Below are 18,253 nucleotides of genomic sequence, written 5' to 3' on the forward strand. Positions count from 1 at the left end.
CAACCTACCCTATACCTTCCACAGCCCAACAACCTACCCTATACCTTCCACAGCCCAACTCTAAACCTTCCACAGCCCAACAACCTACCCTATACCTTCCACAGCCCAACTCTAAACCTTCCACAGCCCAACAACCTACCCTATACCTTCCACAGCCCAACCTAAACCTTCCACAGCCCAACAACCTACCCTATATCTTCCACAGCCCAACTCTAAACCTTCCACAGCCCAACAACCTACCCTATACCTTCCACAGCACAACAACCTACCCTATACCTTCCACAGCACAACAACCTACCCTATACCTTCCACAGCCCAACAACCTACCCTATACTTTCCACAGCCCAACAACCTACCCTATACCTTCCACAGCACAACAACCTACCCTATACCTTCCACAGCCCAACAACCTACCCTATACCTTCCACACCTTCCATAGCCCAACAACCTACCCTATATCTTCCACAGCCCAACTCTAAACCTTCCACAGCCCAACAACCTACCCTATATCTTCCACAGCCCAACTCTAAACCTTCCACAGCCCAACAACCTACCCTATACCTTCCACAGCACAACAACCTACCCTATACCTTCCACAGCACAACAACCTACCCTATACTTTCCACAGCCCAACAACCTACCCTATACCTTCCACAGCACAACAACCTACCCTATACCTTCCACAGCCCCTCAGAAGCTGTACTCACTGACACTTGTGCGCGCTGTGTCTTCCGCCCATGTGCGGTACTTGCTGTGACCTTGGATGCCATTACAGCCCCACTGATGCTTGCTGTGTCACCTGCAGTGTCCGTGGAAGCTGTACCCACTGACACTTGCGCGTATTGCGTGTTACGCCCATGTGCAGAAAATGTTCCAGATTAAATGATGTCCCTAAACCCCTTTAATCCGGACAAATCAAAATTGTCCGGATTAGAAGAGGTTCCGGATCATCGGTTGCCGGAAAATCGGTGGTGTACCTGTATATATATATATATATATATATATATATATATATATAATGTCAGATAACCTATAAACATTTAGCTTAGTATTCTATAACTTTATGGTGAGCAGCATTACTAGTGTAACAACTAGATGGATATTCACCTTTATTTGTGGGTTCCTTGCTGTAGCAATAGGCCAGCAGGGCGGTAGCAGCGAGCAGGGGGGCTGTAGACTGCGAGCTCTTGTGGCTCTCCTCCTCTTCTCTATGTCTCTGGCGGCTCCCAGCGGCCTCCTGTGGGTACTGCAGCCTCTCCCACGCCTGTAGAGCTGAGCGCCGACTACAGCTGTGACCGACGTTCACAGCGCGCCCTCCAGTGTCGCTCAGGTGGTACTGCAGCCCGAGCGCCCCATGCCTTCCCGTGACCACTCGCCGGCACGGAAGATCGGTGCCGAGCGACAGCCCCAAGCGGGAGGTGAGGAGCCGGGAGATACCGAGACCGGACACTCGGGAGACCCACATGAGCGGGGACCTCGCAGCAGCCGTCGCCAGCGCAGGAAGATGGAATCCGCCGCCTGTCACTTTCTCAGACCGCTGCCTCGGACGTTACTGGCGACCGCCGCGCTGCACTGTGGGAGATGTAGTCGCTGAGTCTGGTAGGAGGATGGAGCCGGCTGTAGCAATGACTACGCTTCCCGGCAAGCAGCGTGGCGCTCACTCCTCCGCTGCTTGGTGCATGTCGGGAGTTGTAGTTCTCCCTATACAGTGTAGTGTCAGGTGAGTTACATTACATTACATCAGCTGAGGTCAGAGGCAGGGTTGGGGGCTGCTGCCATAGTGGGGAGGGGGGGGTATTAGTAATATGGGGCAGGACAGGAGCCAGTATGGGCAGCATGTGATAAAAGCAGCACTGAAATATTACATGTGGCCCCAAATGGCGCCTGGCGCTGAGCGTCGACCTGGTCTAAAGTTCCTATCGCCATGGTACTGCCCCAGCGAGCGCCGTTCTTACATCGTTTTCCCCACGGTTCAGTTAATCGATCTGAAAACCCGCCAGAACAATAAGAATAATTCATACGCCATTTTTATAAACGCCTGCCAGAGTTCTCTGAGCCGATATCAGTCAGCAGGTATCCGGTGAGAAGGTCAACAGGAACCGTGTCAACATCCATAATATCGACACCACAATGTCGACATGAGGTTTAAATGGTCAACATGCACTATGTCGGCATCCTTTGAGCGGACAAGTTCTCTCTTCACACCTGTCCATTGCACTGTCACAGATGGTTATGGTATAATAAGTCGACAGTGTCTAAGTCCCCCTTCCAGCGCCTTATATTAGACACTGTGGAGCAGAAGAGTTCAGTTCGTCGCAGGACAGGGAGCAGAGAAGAGCTCCTGAAGAGTCAAGAGCCTCCAGAGCGGCGGCAGCGGCGGGATCAAGCCAGAAGCTGGCGGCGGAATACTCTCAGCTGAGGACGGGGGAATGATGCAGTGTGTGGGACGGATTTGAGCTGACGAAGAGCTCCACCTCTGCCTCTCCCAATGGTACTAGTAGGCGGCCCTGGGCCACCATCACCTACTTGTAGGTCCGCCCTAGACCATCAGGGAACGGGCATTAGGGAGACACAGTCAGGCCATAGGCCTGTGGCGCGCAGTAGGCGGGCATTAGGCCTGGGTGCTCGTATTGGGCAGTAGGCCCTAAATAGTTTCAGCGCCCCCAGGTGAATATAGTGATCTGGGCGCTAGATCCAGATCACTACAGTAGCCACAGGCAGGCTTAAAGCCTGAGCTCAAAAAAGGGTGATCTGGGCACTAGGCCCTGGTCACTCCAATTGGCCCCAACTAGGCAGGCCCATAGGCCTGAGCCGCAAGGGTTGGATCTGGACATTTGGTCCAGATCAATAAGTTACATAGGGTGTGGTTATGGGCAGGTTGTGCGACACCCACTTCCCAGGGCATTAAAGTAAATTCCCCTGTGTGGAGCAGCGGTCCAGCTCCACGCACTTAAGCCATAGTAGCCGTCTCTAGGTAAGTAGGGATTGAGGTGCAAATTGACTGAAGGCAGGTAATTAAAGGGACAGCGGCGTTGTATATTCTTGCACTGTACTGTGTTATTGCGATGTGTGTTGTTTTCGTGCAGGACCAAGTTATTAGAACTGTTGTGTTCAGAGTTTGTTGCACTACACACACAGAGTTAGTTTGAGGGCTCTGTTGTTGCTTTTAGTGTAGTGGTGTTACACCAGGCTAGGGTTAGGCCCTGCACGGCGGTGGTGTTTTGTCTCCCTAGGAGGATGACCCTCACTTAAGCCCGAAATCCCTATTGTGGAGAAATCTCTTTCGGCAATGGGCGTTTCGGTCTTCTTTGGGAAGGGACAGTTCTCGCCCCATCTCCTTGCTTGCAGAACATCGTTTCCGGGTCCAGTTGGTGTACCAGGACCGTTGATTTTTCTTGCAGCCTGAAGGTGAGAGGGTGCGACGCCAAGTAAGCAGCCAGTCTACACCAGCAGGCACCGCAAGCACCCCTTCTACAGGACTTTGAACGCACAGGTCTGTAGAGTGCGGGCACAGGAGGTTGAACACTTGAGGAACGCTCAAGCTCCTCCCCCTCTATTCCCTTATTGGCTGCTGGAGACCTCAGTATTTTTCTAACAAAGTCCTAAAGGACAGAATCAGAACAGAACAAGAGGAAGAGCTGAAAACAATGACATCTAAAGAGAACAATAATCCTGGCAAGTATTACAATGAAAGAAACACCAATGGCCCTAATTCAGACCTGAACGCTGCTGCACGATTTTGCAGAGGTCTGTAATCAGATAATCGCCACCCATAGAGAGTGACACCCGCCCAGTGCAAGTGTGCGAATGCATGCGTACACCGTGTGAAACTGGAAGCGCAGTTGTCACCTCTGAGGAGTCCTGAGGATCCGGATTCGGTACAAGAGGCTCGTGGGCACTTGGGTCTTTAAATAACAGACGAGCGGGACGGATGAAGGTCTTGCGCATGGGTTTATTGCTTCGATAACATAGGGTACAGGCTAACGGATTTGCAACAGCCAATACTTGAAATCAAGAAACTATAGGCCGGCAGGAGGCTGGGAGGCACCGGTTACCATAACCCAGGGCTGGTGGAAAGTTCCCGGTGGGTAGGTTACTCTGGCGTCTGGGAGCAGGTAGCCAGGTTGGTAGCTGGAACTGTGCCGGCTGGCTGTGTCGATCGGTTCTGTAACAGGGTTCGTGGGTTGTCTGCGGCTAACAGGCCACCGGTACTAGAGATACTGCAGAGGCGCACAGAGAACTAGAATCACAATAACTTGTGAGAGACGTTGCACTGGCGAATTCCCTCCTCAAGGCCTTCCTGTCTTAAACCAGCCGCCCAAATACTAATGGAGCAAGAATCACTTAAATAAGGGAAGGTTGGGCAAGACAGGCTTTTTGCCCACAACCAAGATGGCGGCACTGGAACGTGGCGACGAGGACACAGCTCCCAGCCTGCATCACCGGACCCGACGTCCTGTGCCACTGACTGCCCTGCTGGCGTATCCTGCCTGGCGCAAGCAGCCCGCACCCCCGCCAGATGGCCCCTTCCAGAGCGCCCGGATGGGCAAGTCCTGGCTCCCCCGCACCTTCCTATGCCGGGCAATACTCCTGCAGTGTGGAGTGGGTTGTATTAAGTCCTCACTACTCCCATGCAGGCAAGAGGCACCTGACACTCACTACTCCCATGCAGGCAAGAGGCACCTGACACTCACTACTCCCATGCCGGAACCAGGCACCTGACACTCACTACTCCCATGCCGGAACCAGGCACCCAACACTTGCTACTCCCATGCAGGAACCAGGCACCTGACACTCTCTACTCCCATGCCGGAACCAGGCACCTGACACTCGCTACTCCCATGCCGGAAACAGGCACATGACACTCACTACTCCCATGCAGGCAAGAGGCACCTGACACTCACTACTCCCATGCAGGCAAGAGGCACCTGACACTCACTACTCCCATGCAGGCAAGAGGCACCTGACACTCACTACTCCCATGCCAGAACCAGGCACCTGACACTCACTACTCCCATGCCAGAACCAGGCACCTGACAATCACTACTCCCATGCAGGCAAGAGGCACCTGACACCCGCTACTCCCATGCCAGAACCAGGCACCTGACACTCGCTACTCCCATGCCGGAACCAGGCACCTGACACTCGCTACTCTCATGCCGCAACCAGGCACCTGACACTCACCACTCCCATGCAGGAACCAGGTACCTGACACTCGCTACTCCCATGCCGGAACCAGGCACCTGACACTCACTACTCCCATGCCGGAACCAGGCACCGGACACTCGCTACTCCCATGCCGGAACCAGGAACCTGACACTCGCTATTCTCATGCCGGAACCAGGCACCTGACACTCACTACTCCCATGCAGGCAAGAGGCACCTGACACTCACTACTCCCATGCAGGCAAGAGGCACCTGACACTCACTACTCCCATGCAGGCAAGAGGCACCTGACACTCACTACTCCCATGCAGGCAAGAAGCACCTGACACTCACTACTCCCATGCCGGAACCAGGCACCTGACACTCACTACTCCCATGCCGGAACCAGGCACCTGACACTCACTACTCCCATGCCGAAACCAGGCACCCGACACTCGCTACTCCCATGCCGGAACCAGGCACCTGACACTCACTACTCCCATGCCGGAACCAGGCACCCGACACTCGCTACTCCTATGCCGGAACCAGGCACCTGACACTCGCTACTCCCATGCCGGAACCAGGCACCTGACACTCACCACTCCCATGCAGGAACCAGGTACCTGACACTCGCTACTCCCATGCCGGAACCAGGCACCTGACACTCACTACTCCCATGCCGGAACCAGGCACCGGACACTCGCTACTCCCATGCCGCAACCAGGAACCTGACACTCGCTATTCTCATGCCGGAACCAGGCACCTGACACTCACTACTCCCATGCAGGCAAGAGGCACCTGACATTCACTACTCCCATGCAGGCAAGAGGCACCTGACACTCACTACTCCCATGCAGGCAAGAGGCACCTGACACTCACTACTCCCATGCAGGCAAGAGGCACCTGACACTCACTACTCCCATGCAGGCAAGAGGCACCTGACACTCACTACTCCCATGCAGGCAAGAGGCACCTGACACTCACTACTCCCATGCAGGCAAGAGGCACCTGACACTCACTACTCCCATGCAGGCAAGAGGCACCTGACACTCACTACTCCCATGCCGGAACCAGGCACCTGACACTCACTACTCCCATGCCGGAACCAGGCACCTGACACTCACTACTCCCATGCCGAAACCAGGCACCCGACACTCGCTACTCCCATGCCGGAACCAGGCACCTGACACTCACTACTCCCATGCCGGAACCAGGCACCCGACACTCGCTACTCCTATGCCGGAACCAGGCACCTGACACTCGCTACTCCCATGCCGGAACCAGGCACCTGACACTCACTACTCCCATGCAGGCAAGAGGCACCTGACACTCACTACTCCCATGCAGACAAGAGGCACCTGACACTCACTACTCCCATGCAGGCAAGAGGCACCTGACGCTCACTACTCCCATGCAGGCAAGAGGCACCTGACACTCGCTACTCCCATGCAGGCAAGAGGCACCTGACACTCACTACTCCCATGCAGGCAAGAGGCACCTGACACTCACTACTCCCATGCAGGCAATAGGCACCTGACACTCACTACTCCCATGCCGGAACCAGGCACCTGACACTCACTACTCCCATGCCGGAACCAGGCACCTGACACTCACTACTCCCATGCCGAAACCAGGCACCCGACACTCGCTACTCCCATGCCGGAACCAGGCACCTGACACTCACTACTCCCATGCCGGAACCAGGCACCCGACACTCGCTACTCCTATGCCGGAACCAGGCACCTGACACTCGCTACTCCCATGCCGGAAACAGGCACCTGACCCTCACTACTCCCATGCAGGCAAGAGGCACCTGACACTCACTACTCCCATGCAGACAAGAGGCACCTGACACTCACTACTCCCATGCAGGCAAGAGGCACCTGACACTCACTACTCCCATGTCGGAACCAGGCACCTGACACTCTCTACTCCCATACCAGAACCAGGCACCTGACACTCACTACTCCCATGCCGGAACCAGGCACCTGACACTCACTACTCCCATGCAGGCAAGAGGCACCTGACACTCTCTACTCCTATGCTGGAACCAGGCACCTGCTGACACTCTCTACTCCCATGCCGGAACCAGGCACCTGACATTCTCTACTCCCATGCCAGAACCAGGCACCTGACACTCACTACTCCCATGCCAGCACCAGGCACCTGACACTCACTACTCCCATGCCAGAACCAGGCACCCGACACTCGCTACTCCCATGCAGGCAAGAGGCACCTGACACCCGCTACTCCCATGCCAGAACCAGGCACCTGACACTCGCTACTCCCATGCCGGAACCAGGCACCTGACACTCGCTACTCCCATGCCGGAACCAGGCACCTGACACTCACTGCTCCCATGCCGGAACCAGGCACCCAACACTTGCTACTCCCATGCAGGAACCAGACACCTGACACTCGCTACTCCCATGCCGGAACCAGGCACCTGACACTCACTACTCCCATGCAGGCAAGTGGCACCTGACACTCACTACTCCCATGCAGGCAAGAGGCACCTGACACTCACTACTCCCATGCCGGAACCTGGCACCTGACACTCACTACTCCCATGCCAGAACCAGGCACCTGACACTCACTACTCCCATGCCTGAACCAGGCACCCGACACTCGCTACTCCCATGCCGGAACCAGGCACCTGACACTCCCTACTCCCATGCCGGAACCAGGCACCTGACACTCACTACTCCCATGCCGGAACCAGGCACCTGACACTCACTACTCCCATGCCGGAACCAGGCACCTGACACTCGCTACTCCCATGCCGGAACCAGGCACCCGACACTCGCTACTCCCATGCCGGAACCAGGCACCTGACACTCACTACTCCCATGCAGGCAAGAGGCACCTGACACTCACTACTCCCATGTCGGAACCAGGCACCTGACACTCTCTACTCTCATGCCGGAACCAGGCACCTGACACTCTCTACTGCCATGCCAGAACCAGGCACCTGACACTCACTACTCCCATGCCGGAACCAGGCACCTGACAGTCACTACTCCCATGCAGGCAAGAGGCACCTGACACTCTCTACTCCTATGCCGGAACCAGGCACCTGACACTCTCTACTCCCATGCCGGAACCAGGCACCTGACACTCACTACTCCCATGCAGGCAAGAGGCACCTGACACTCACTACTCCCATGCAGGCAAGAGGCACCTGACACTCACTACTCCCATGCAGGCAAGAGGCACCTGACACTCACTACTCCCATGCAGGCAAGAGGCACCTGACACTCACTACTCCCATGCAGGCAAGAGGCACCTGACACTCACTACTCCCATGCAGGCAATAGGCACCTGACACTCACTACTCCCATGCCGGAACCAGGCACCTGACACTCACTACTCCCATGCCGGAACCAGGCACCTGACACTCACTACTCCCATGCCGAAACCAGGCACCCGACACTCGCTACTCCCATGCCGGAACCAGGCACCTGACACTCACTACTCCCATGCCGGAACCAGGCACCCGACACTCGCTACTCCTATGCCGGAACCAGGCACCTGACACTCGCTACTCCCATGCCGGAAACAGGCACCTGACCCTCACTACTCCCATGCAGGCAAGAGGCACCTGACACTCACTACTCCCATGCAGACAAGAGGCACCTGACACTCACTACTCCCATGCAGGCAAGAGGCACCTGACACTCACTACTCCCATGTCGGAACCAGGCACCTGACACTCTCTACTCTCATGCCGGAACCAGGCACCTGACACTCTCTACTCCCATACCAGAACCAGGCACCTGACACTACTCCCATGCCGTAACCAGGCACCTGACACTCACTACTCCCATGCAGGCAAGAGGCACCTGACACTCTCTACTCCTATGCTGGAACCAGGCACCTGACACTCTCTACTCCCATGCCGGAACCAGGCACCTGACATTCTCTACTCCCATGCCAGAACCAGGCACCTGACACTCACTACTCCCATGACAGAACCAGGCACCTAACACTCACTACTCCCATGCCAGAACCAGGCACCCGACACTCGCTACTCCCATGCAGGCAAGAGGCACCTGACACCCGCTACTCCCATGCCAGAACCAGGCACCTGACACTCGCTACTCCCATGCCGGAACCAGGCACCTGACACTCGCTACTCCCATGCCGGAACCAGGCACTTGACACTCACTGCTCCCATGCCGGAACCAGGCACCCAACACTTGCTACTCCCATGCAGGAACCAGACACCTGACACTCGCTACTCCCATGCCGGAACCAGGCACCTGACACTCACTACTCCCATGCAGGCAAGAGGCACCTGACACTCACTACTCCCATGCAGGCAAGAGGCACCTGACACTCACTACTCCCATGCAGGCAAGAGGCACCTGACACTCACTACTCCCATGCCGGAACCTGGCACCTGACACTCACTACTCCCATACCAGAACCAGGCACCTGACACTCACTACTCCCATGCCTGAACCAGGCACCCGACACTCGCTACTCCCATGCCGGAACCAGGCACCTGACACTCCCTACTCCCATGCCGGAACCAGGCACCTGACACTCACTACTCCCATGCCGGAACCAGGCACCTGACACTCACTACTCCCATGCCGGAACCAGGCACCTGACACTCGCTACTCCCATGCCGGAACCAGGCACCTGACACTCGCTACTCCCATGCCGGAACCAGGCACCTGACACTCGCTACTCCCATGCCGGAACCAGGCACCTGACACTCACTACTCCCATGCAAGCAAGAGGCACCTGACACTCACTACTCCCATGCAGGCAAGAGGCACCTGACACTCACTACTCCCATGTCGGAACCAGGCACCTGACACTCTCTACTCTCATGCCGGAACCAGGCACCTGACACTCTCTACTGCCATGCCAGAACCAGGCACCTGACACTCACTACTCCCATGCCGGAACCAGGCACCTGACAGTCACTACTCCCATGCAGGCAAAGGCACCTGACACTCTCTACTCCCTTGCCAGAACCAGGCACCTGACACTCACTACTCCCATGCCAGAACCAGGCACCTGACACTCACTACTCCCATGCCAGAACCAGGCACCCGACACTCGCTACTCCCATGCAGGCAAGAGGCACCTGACACTCGCTACTCCCATGCAGGCAAGAGGCACCTGACACTCGCTACTCCCATGCCAGATCCAGGCACCTTACACTCTCTACTCCCATGCCGGAACCAGGCACCCGACACTCGCTACTCCCATGCCGGAACCAGGCACCTGACACTCACTACTCCCATGCCGGAACCAGGCACCCGACACTCGCTACTCCTATGCCGGAACCAGGCACCTGACACTCGCTACTCCCATGCCGGAAACAGGCACCTGACACTCGCTACTCTCATGCCAAAACCAGGCACCTGACACTCACCACTCCCATGCAGGCAAGAGGCACCCGACACTTGCTACTCCCATGCTGGAACCAGGCACCTGACACTCACTACTCCCATGCCGGAACCAGTCACCCGACACTCATTACTCCCATGCCGGAACCAGGCACCCGACACTCGCTACTCCCATGCCGGAACCAGGCACCTGACACTCGCTACTCCCATGCAGGAACCAGGCACCTGACACTCACTACACCCATGCCGGATCCAAGCACCTGACTCTCGCTACTCCATGCAGGAATAGACACCTGACACTCACTACTCCCATGCCGGATCCAGGCACCTGACACTCACTACTCCCATGCCAGAACCAGGCACCTGACACTCACTACTCCCATGCCGGAACCAGGAACCTGACACTCACTACTCCCATGTCGGAACCAGGCACCTGACACTCTCTACTCCCATGCCGGAACCAGGCACCTGACACTCTCTACTCCCATGCCGGAACCAGGCACCTGAAACTCCCTACTCCCATGCAGGCAAGAGGCACCTGACACTCAATACTCCCATGCCGGAACCAGGCACCTGACACTCGCTACTCCCATGCAGGAACCAGGCACCTGACACTCACTACTCCCATGCCGCAACCAGGCACCTGACACTCGCTATTCCCATGCCGGAACCAGGCACCTGTCACTCCCTACTCCCATGCTGGAACCATGCACCTGACATTCACTACTCCCATGCCAGAACCAGGCACCTGACACTCGCTACTCCCATGCAGGAACCAGGCACCTGACACTCACTACTCCCATGCAGGATCCAGGCACCTGACACTCGCTACTTCCATGCCGGAACCAGGCACCTGACACTCACTACTCCCATGCCGCAACCAGGCACCTGACACTCACTACTCCCATGCCGGAACCAGGCACCTGACACTCCCTACTCCCATGCCGCAACCAGGCACCTGACACTCACTACTCCCATGCCGGAACCAGGCACCTGACACTCACTACTCCCATGCCGCAACCAGGCACCTGACACTCACTACTCCCATGCCGCAACCAGGCACCTGACACTCACTACTCCCATGCCGCAACCAGGCACCTGACACTCGCTACTCCCATGCCGGAACCAGGCACCTGACACTCCCTACTCCCATGCCGGAACCAAGCACCTGACATTCACTGCTTCCTTGCCGGAACCAGTCACCTGACACTCGCTACTCCCATGCAGGAACCAGGCACCTGACACTCACTACTCCCATGCCGGAACCAGGCACCTGACACTCCTTACACTCTACACTCACTACGCCTATGCAGGACTTAATGCAGCCCACTCCACACTGCAGGAGTATTGCGCTAATCACAACATTGCGCTTCAAGTGTGCAGCCCAGTGTCAGTACCAAATCGGATGGCTGAATGCGGCATAGGAATCCTGGTCACTACGTACAGCGGCAGTAACTGAACCTTCCCCTGGAGGCATACTGCACTGCCTGTTCTCCTTGAACGTCTGTGAGCCTCCCGTATTCTGAGTACACCAGGAAGCTCTCCCAAATTCATGACTGCTCTGACCTCTGCGGCACCATGGTGCAATTATCCTGTGTCATACCCCTACTGCCCACTGCTGACACCAACATCAGGCTTATTTACTACTAGGTGCTTCATCGCGCCCTACGGGCGCTCTTCACACCGTCGCAAGGGGCTACGCCCCCTTAACCCTTGCATGCCTTTCTGGGGTTTAATATTTGTATTATATGGAGTATTACCTGCATTCCTTTGTTAGTGGTTAAATATTGCACAATGAAAGGGCGTGCGATGGTGAAGGAGGCGCAGCCCCTTGCGACGGCGTGAACAGCACCTGCAGGGCACGATGTACAGAATGTAGCGGGTGCGGGGGGGACTGCGGATGGTGTCTGTAGATGCTGCGGGTGGAGGGGAGGCAGAAGTGGGGGTGGGGCCCGGATGGGGAAGGTTCGGGAGGTGCTGCGCGTGGGGGAGGGGCAGAGGAGTGGGGGATGCAGATGGGGGAGGGGTCCGGAGGCACTGCAGGTGGGGGAGGGGCAGGGGTGCCACGGGTGGGAGAGGGGCAGGTGTGGGGATGTTGTGGATGGGTGAAGGGTTCCGGAGGTGCTGTGGGATGGGTGTGCCGGGGGTTGGGTAGGGGACCGCAGGCACCATGGGTAGGGTAGGGGCAGGTACGGGTGTTGCGGCGGATGGGAAAGGAGGTCCGGAGGTGCTGCAGGTGGTGGAGGGGCAGGTGCGGGGGTGCCATTGGTGGCGGAGGGGTGGGTGAGGGGGGGACCGCTGATGGAGGAGGGTGTCTGCAGATGCTGCGGGTGGAGGGGGGCAGGTGTGGGGGGAGACGTATAAGGGGGGTGAATGGTGGAAGGGGCCTGGAGGTGCTGTGGGTGGTGAAGGGGTGGAGGAGTGGGAGCCACGGGTGGTGTAGGGGGTCTGGAGGCACAGCATGTGGGGGAGGGGTGGAGTGCCGCATGTGGTGGAGGGGAAGGTGCGGAGGTGTAGTGCATTGGGGAGAGGTCTGGAGGCGCTGCGGGTACTGTACATGCCATAAAAGGTAGTTGGAGGGTATGCAGTAACAGGGCCAGGACAGGGGTGACAGGGTCAGTACAGGGTTGACGGGGCCAGGACAGGGGTGACGGTGCCAGGACAGGGGTGACGGGGCCAGAACAGGGGTGACGGGGCCAGGACAGGGGTGACGGGGCCAGGACAGGGGTGACAGGGCCAGGACAGAAATGATAGGGACAGGATAGGGGTGACAGGGCCAGGGTAGGGGCGGCAGGACCAGGACAGGGGTGACGGGGCCAGTATAGGGTTGACAGGGCAAGCACAGGGGTGACAGGGCCAGGATAGGGGTAACAGGGCCAGCATAAGGGTGACAGGGCCAGGATAAGGGTGAAAGGGCCAGGATAAGGGTGAAAGGGCCAGAATAAGGGTGGCAGGGCAAGGCCAGGGGTGACAGGGACATGACAGAACACAGGGCACGGGAGAGATTGGTATTAGGGACAAAACAGTGGTGACAGACAGATGTGTCTTACCGGAGTCACTGCTGCTGGCTGCTGCTGTTCCATCCAACCTGTTGGGATCTGCTGCTGCTGGAGACTTGGCATCCCTCCCCCCCTCCTCAGTCACACACCGCAGACCTCGCGCAGCTGCCGGGCACTGTGGTAAGGTGAGACTGGAAATGACTGGTTAGCCCCCAGGAGATGCTGCGGCTGGAGGGAGGAGGGGGTCATAGCATGCACGTGGCGCGGACCTCACGGCTTCCGGGCACTGTGGTAAGGGGAGACTGGGAGTGACTGGTTAGCTCCCAGGAGACGCTGCGGCTGGAGGGAGGAGTGGGTCAGAGCCTGCAAGCAGCTCGGATTTCTGCAGCGCTACCCGCCAGCTAAAGTGTGTGAATGAGCTGGGCGCACTCCACTGCGGGTGGCAGCGCTGCAGCTAGCGGTGGGGTTGCCGGGGCTGGAGATAACAGAGGCAGTATGGAACCTGCACAGCGACAGGTGCCCCACTAAACTGCAGCTAAGAAGCGTGGAGTGTGTCAGAAAGTGACGCTCCTCCGCACCAGAGAGACCCTGCTGAGTATGCCGATGTGGGGGTTCAAGCACACAGTGAGCCGGTGCCCGTCTGTCTGTATGACATACCCCTCACACACCCCCATACCTCCCAAATGTCCCGATTTTCGCGGGACAGTCCCATTTTTTGGGGTCTGTCCCGCTGTCCCACCCGCGGGTCGCAGTGTCCGGCGGTGGGGGGGGGGCAGTTGGAAAGCTCCTATACTCGCTGTTCTGCTTAGCAGAGCAGCGGTGAATAGTGGAGACAGAGGGAGAGGGGGCATCAGGGGGTACGGATTACGGGGGGGTTCCAGCAGCAGAGCCGGATTAAGGGGGGGGGGGGTGGCCAGGGGTTACGTACCGTTGGCCCCACAGTTTTAGGGGGCCCCCCGGCTGGAGTAGCTCTGTCCCAGCTCAGAAGCTCCCCCGTCCTGCCAGCAACAGCGGCAGCATTGTGCTACAGTCAGCACACGCTGCTGCATATTGGCAGGTCTGTGGTGTTGCAGGGAGGCAGCAGTCTCCCTGCTTTCTTCTCCCTGTGCGGGTGTGTAGGGGGAGCGACCACGTCCTCTGGATTTAGCCCTAGCTGAGGGGCCAAAATCCCATTAAAAAAAAATAATAAAAATAAATAAATCGGAATTTGCATAAGGGGGCGTGGCCGCACGGGCCGCGATTAGGCCACGCCCCCAACTCACAGCAGGCACAGCAATGAGATAGGGCTCCCCTGTCTCAAGTGCCCTGTGCCCCCCGGACTCATAATCAGCCCCTGGGGGCATGCCAGCAGCTCACAGAGCGCTGGGCAAGCCCCCTCACTGACGAAAAAGGGGACCCTCCCGTGAAGCCACGCCCCCTTTTCGCCGAGTGTGTTTCCCTCCTTCTGCCTGGAGAAAGCTCCTGCAGAAAGCTGGGAGGTATGCACCCCTGCCTGTGACATGCCCATACTATCTGCTGCTGCTCCTAGTCTCCTGTAGATTTGGCCAGATCTCTGTGACTCATTTGAATAACTCCGCCCACTGTTGTGACTCCGCCCAGCGTTAGCAAATATATCACAAGGTCACAGAATAGGGCTATTATATAGGAGATTGCCATTAGAAAAACATCGGTCATCAGTGGCATCGAAAATCCAGTGTTTAGTAAATCTGCCCCTAAATCTGACTGCATCCAGTGTCCCTCTCCCCAGTTTGAAACTTTGTTGTTCTGTAACTTACTGTATCATCATTGTGTGTCTTGTATTTAGTTACTCCAGGTACAGACAACACTTTTTCATCCTTCCCTCCTGTCCCGTCCCATCCCATCCCCTTGTCTTCCTTATTATGGCTGCAGTACCCAGTACCACCACTAGAGGGTGCAGCAACTTTACTTTCTACATTTCTTTTACCAGGTTTTCAACTTGTTGCTACTGCTAGAATGATACAATGGCTTTTATATATACAGCTTGTAACTATTATTGGGGTGTCCAGAGAAGGCAGAGGTACTTGGTAGTAGACTGATACATCTGATAATAAATTATATACAGTAGTTTACTCCTTATGTATTTTTTTTATTCCTTAATGCTTATATATATAGTGTCATTTAGTTGTGGGTGGATTGGACGAGGTTAATACAGAAATAAACACGTTTGCCTTGTATGCGTCATACGCTGGATTCTGCTGCTGTCCCACTACAGGCTGAGAGGCGACACCCCTACCTTTTAATCTACCCATCCACCTGCAGCCCTCTGCATCCGCAAATCCGCACACCCGTGTACCCATAGATGACAAACGTACATCGGCGACACAGAAAGGACATGGAAAATGCTGCGGGGACCGTTACATGAAGATCGTGCAGTGGAGTGATCACTGGGGCGCTGCACGGAGACAGAACACGGGCCCTCTCCTCTCTTAGGGCCCCATTCAGACCTGGTCGCTGCTGTGTGTTATTGCAGAGGTCTGCGATCGGATAGTCGCCGCCCATAGAGTGTGCGAATGCATGTGTATGCCGTGCGAAAACTTCTCCAGACAGCGGACATCTGCAAATCCGTTCACACCTCACTCACCATGGAATGATGTTTCCAGTCTGTGCGCAGCCCAGCACTTACTCCTACAGTGCGATACGCACAGGCTGATCGGGGCCGGAGCTGACGTCACACACCCGCCCTGAAAACGCTTGGGAACGCCTGCGCTTTTCCTGACACTTCCAGAAAACAGTCAGTTATCACCCCCAACCCGCCGCTTCCTGCAATCACCATGCGAATGCCTTGCACCAACCTGTCGCTGTTTTTGCGCATTGCGGTGCATACGCATGCGCAGTCATTTGATAATCGGTCGCTGTGCGATTTTGCACAATAACGATCAGGTCTGAATCGAGCCCTTAATCTGCCAGTGGTGCCAAGGTAGCAGTTACCACTCACTTTGTCTCACAGCCTCCGAAGGCTTCTAGAATGTGCCCCTGCGTCTTGCGTGACCGCGGCGTTATCCTTCAGAAAGCTGTGCAGAATGGGTATGGTGGGCCAGATGTAGGGTTCAGGGCGAGCTGCTGTACCCCCGATCCTGATTTAGAGTGCAGTCATAACCCCAATCCTAATCAGTCATTCTGGCATGTCCCAGTCTCTCCCTTGGATGGTTTGGGAACCCGGACATGACCCATTACAGAGGCTCAGTGGAAAGTTCTTCTGTCTCCCAGCAAACACAGACAACCCAACTCTCCTGGAAAGACCAAGCCCATCCAACTTCTCATGGTATCACCATCGCTGATAGGTCTACGTATCCAGTATCATGTCCAAACCGTGCACTTCAGCTTAGGCCCTCACAGGAGCCATCTCCTACTTACAGTTTCCGGTATCAGCCGCTTGGGGCACCCAGCAAACAGCTAAGTCATGCCCAGGGCCTACGGGGGCACCCGGGTAATCTAGCAGTACGGCGATCAGCAAAGTCCCTACATTGGGGCAATACCACACTACACCCTCAGGACAGGTCTCGGGCCTTTACCTGGGCGTGTGTAGGGTGATGGGAGAGGGGAGTGGGAGCAGTTAAGGTCTCAGGGCCTCTGTTTGGGTATAGACACTGGCAGCGCTCCTGTATCTGTGTGCACCAGTGCTATATGTATCAGTGTATGATGCACCCCCCCCCCCCCCATCCAGGCTCAGAGCTGTTACTGACTGGTTACCCACACACACCGGCCCCTGACAGCGGACCTCTGTATGTATTCAACAGAACAGTCATTGTTGTCGTATTATATCATAATGATTATTTCATCAGTGTGATACATTTATCACTGCGTCTCGGAGCGGGGTGTAAGTGCTGCCATTGTATTCTGAGGCGTCTCATCGCCTCCCGCAGTCCTGGATCAGACGTGTGCAGCAAACAGCCATGGCGGAGTTAGCAAACATCTCTCACTATTAATTATATCACGCGTGTCATGTGACGCATTAACAGTGGGTGTAGTAGTGGGTTTTTCACAAGGTAAATGCACTGGTCTGCAATGAACATTTTTGGGATTTGTATTACTTAGACACCTGCGAAGCCTGCGTTTTTGAGCCTTCTGTAATTACTTTGTGGTCCGTGTGCACAGTCAGTAGTGTATATTGTCCATGCGGTGATTGTGACGTCATCTCAGTGAATGGCTCCCCGCTCATATGTATTATTCATGCAAGTTCCATGCGTATAACGGAAGTCTGTTCAGCTAGATGTGTTGGAGCCTGTGAGGGCCCATTTCCACGAGCTTCCTGCACTCAGTATAGGCAGATCCATATATAAAAGAGACAGACACAGAGAGTCCAACTATCAATATTGGAATACAATAAAAGTAAGTGAATATTATCTTATCTGAGGTGTCTTTGGTGTCCTCAGGGTCCACCTTAACCAGCTTCAGATTCTCAATTACTCCAGACCTAGAACACCACCCTTTCCCCAAGCAGCGCCAACAGAAGAAGACCAGAAGCCAATCACAGTGTAGTATATTCAAATAATTATTATTAATAATAAGAATTCAAAACTCTTCCATAAAATCAGTGATTACATTTTGCATAACAAGACTTTTCACGGGGAACAAGATGGTATCAGCGGTCCAACCTCACTCTGTCCAGGGTGTGAGCTCCACCAGCATCCAGTCAGGCCTATCATTCAACACGTTTTGTTGTACGCATGACAAAGCGTGTGAGCGCTCACTGCCCTTTTATGCGTACAGTAGTTTCCAGTT

The 18,253-nt window shown here is 55.8% G+C and overlaps 1 protein-coding gene across 1 annotated transcript in view; it reads right to left on the reverse strand.

Moving 5' to 3' along the window:
- Nucleotides 1–1,574, reverse strand: part of CLPB (ClpB family mitochondrial disaggregase) — a 148,788-nt gene extending 147,214 nt beyond the window's left edge. Inside the window, exon 1 of the mRNA XM_063950902.1 lies at nucleotides 1,108–1,574. Within this exon, the coding sequence (XP_063806972.1) occupies nucleotides 1,108–1,465 (358 nt within the window). The 5' untranslated portion in view covers nucleotides 1,466–1,574. The remainder of the gene's footprint in view (nucleotides 1–1,107) is intronic.
- Nucleotides 1,575–18,253: the final 16,679 nt, after the last annotated feature.

The sequence above is a fragment of the Pseudophryne corroboree genome, chromosome 2, assembly GCF_028390025.1.
Source record: "Pseudophryne corroboree isolate aPseCor3 chromosome 2, aPseCor3.hap2, whole genome shotgun sequence".
Lineage (NCBI taxonomy): Eukaryota > Metazoa > Chordata > Amphibia > Anura > Myobatrachidae > Pseudophryne > Pseudophryne corroboree.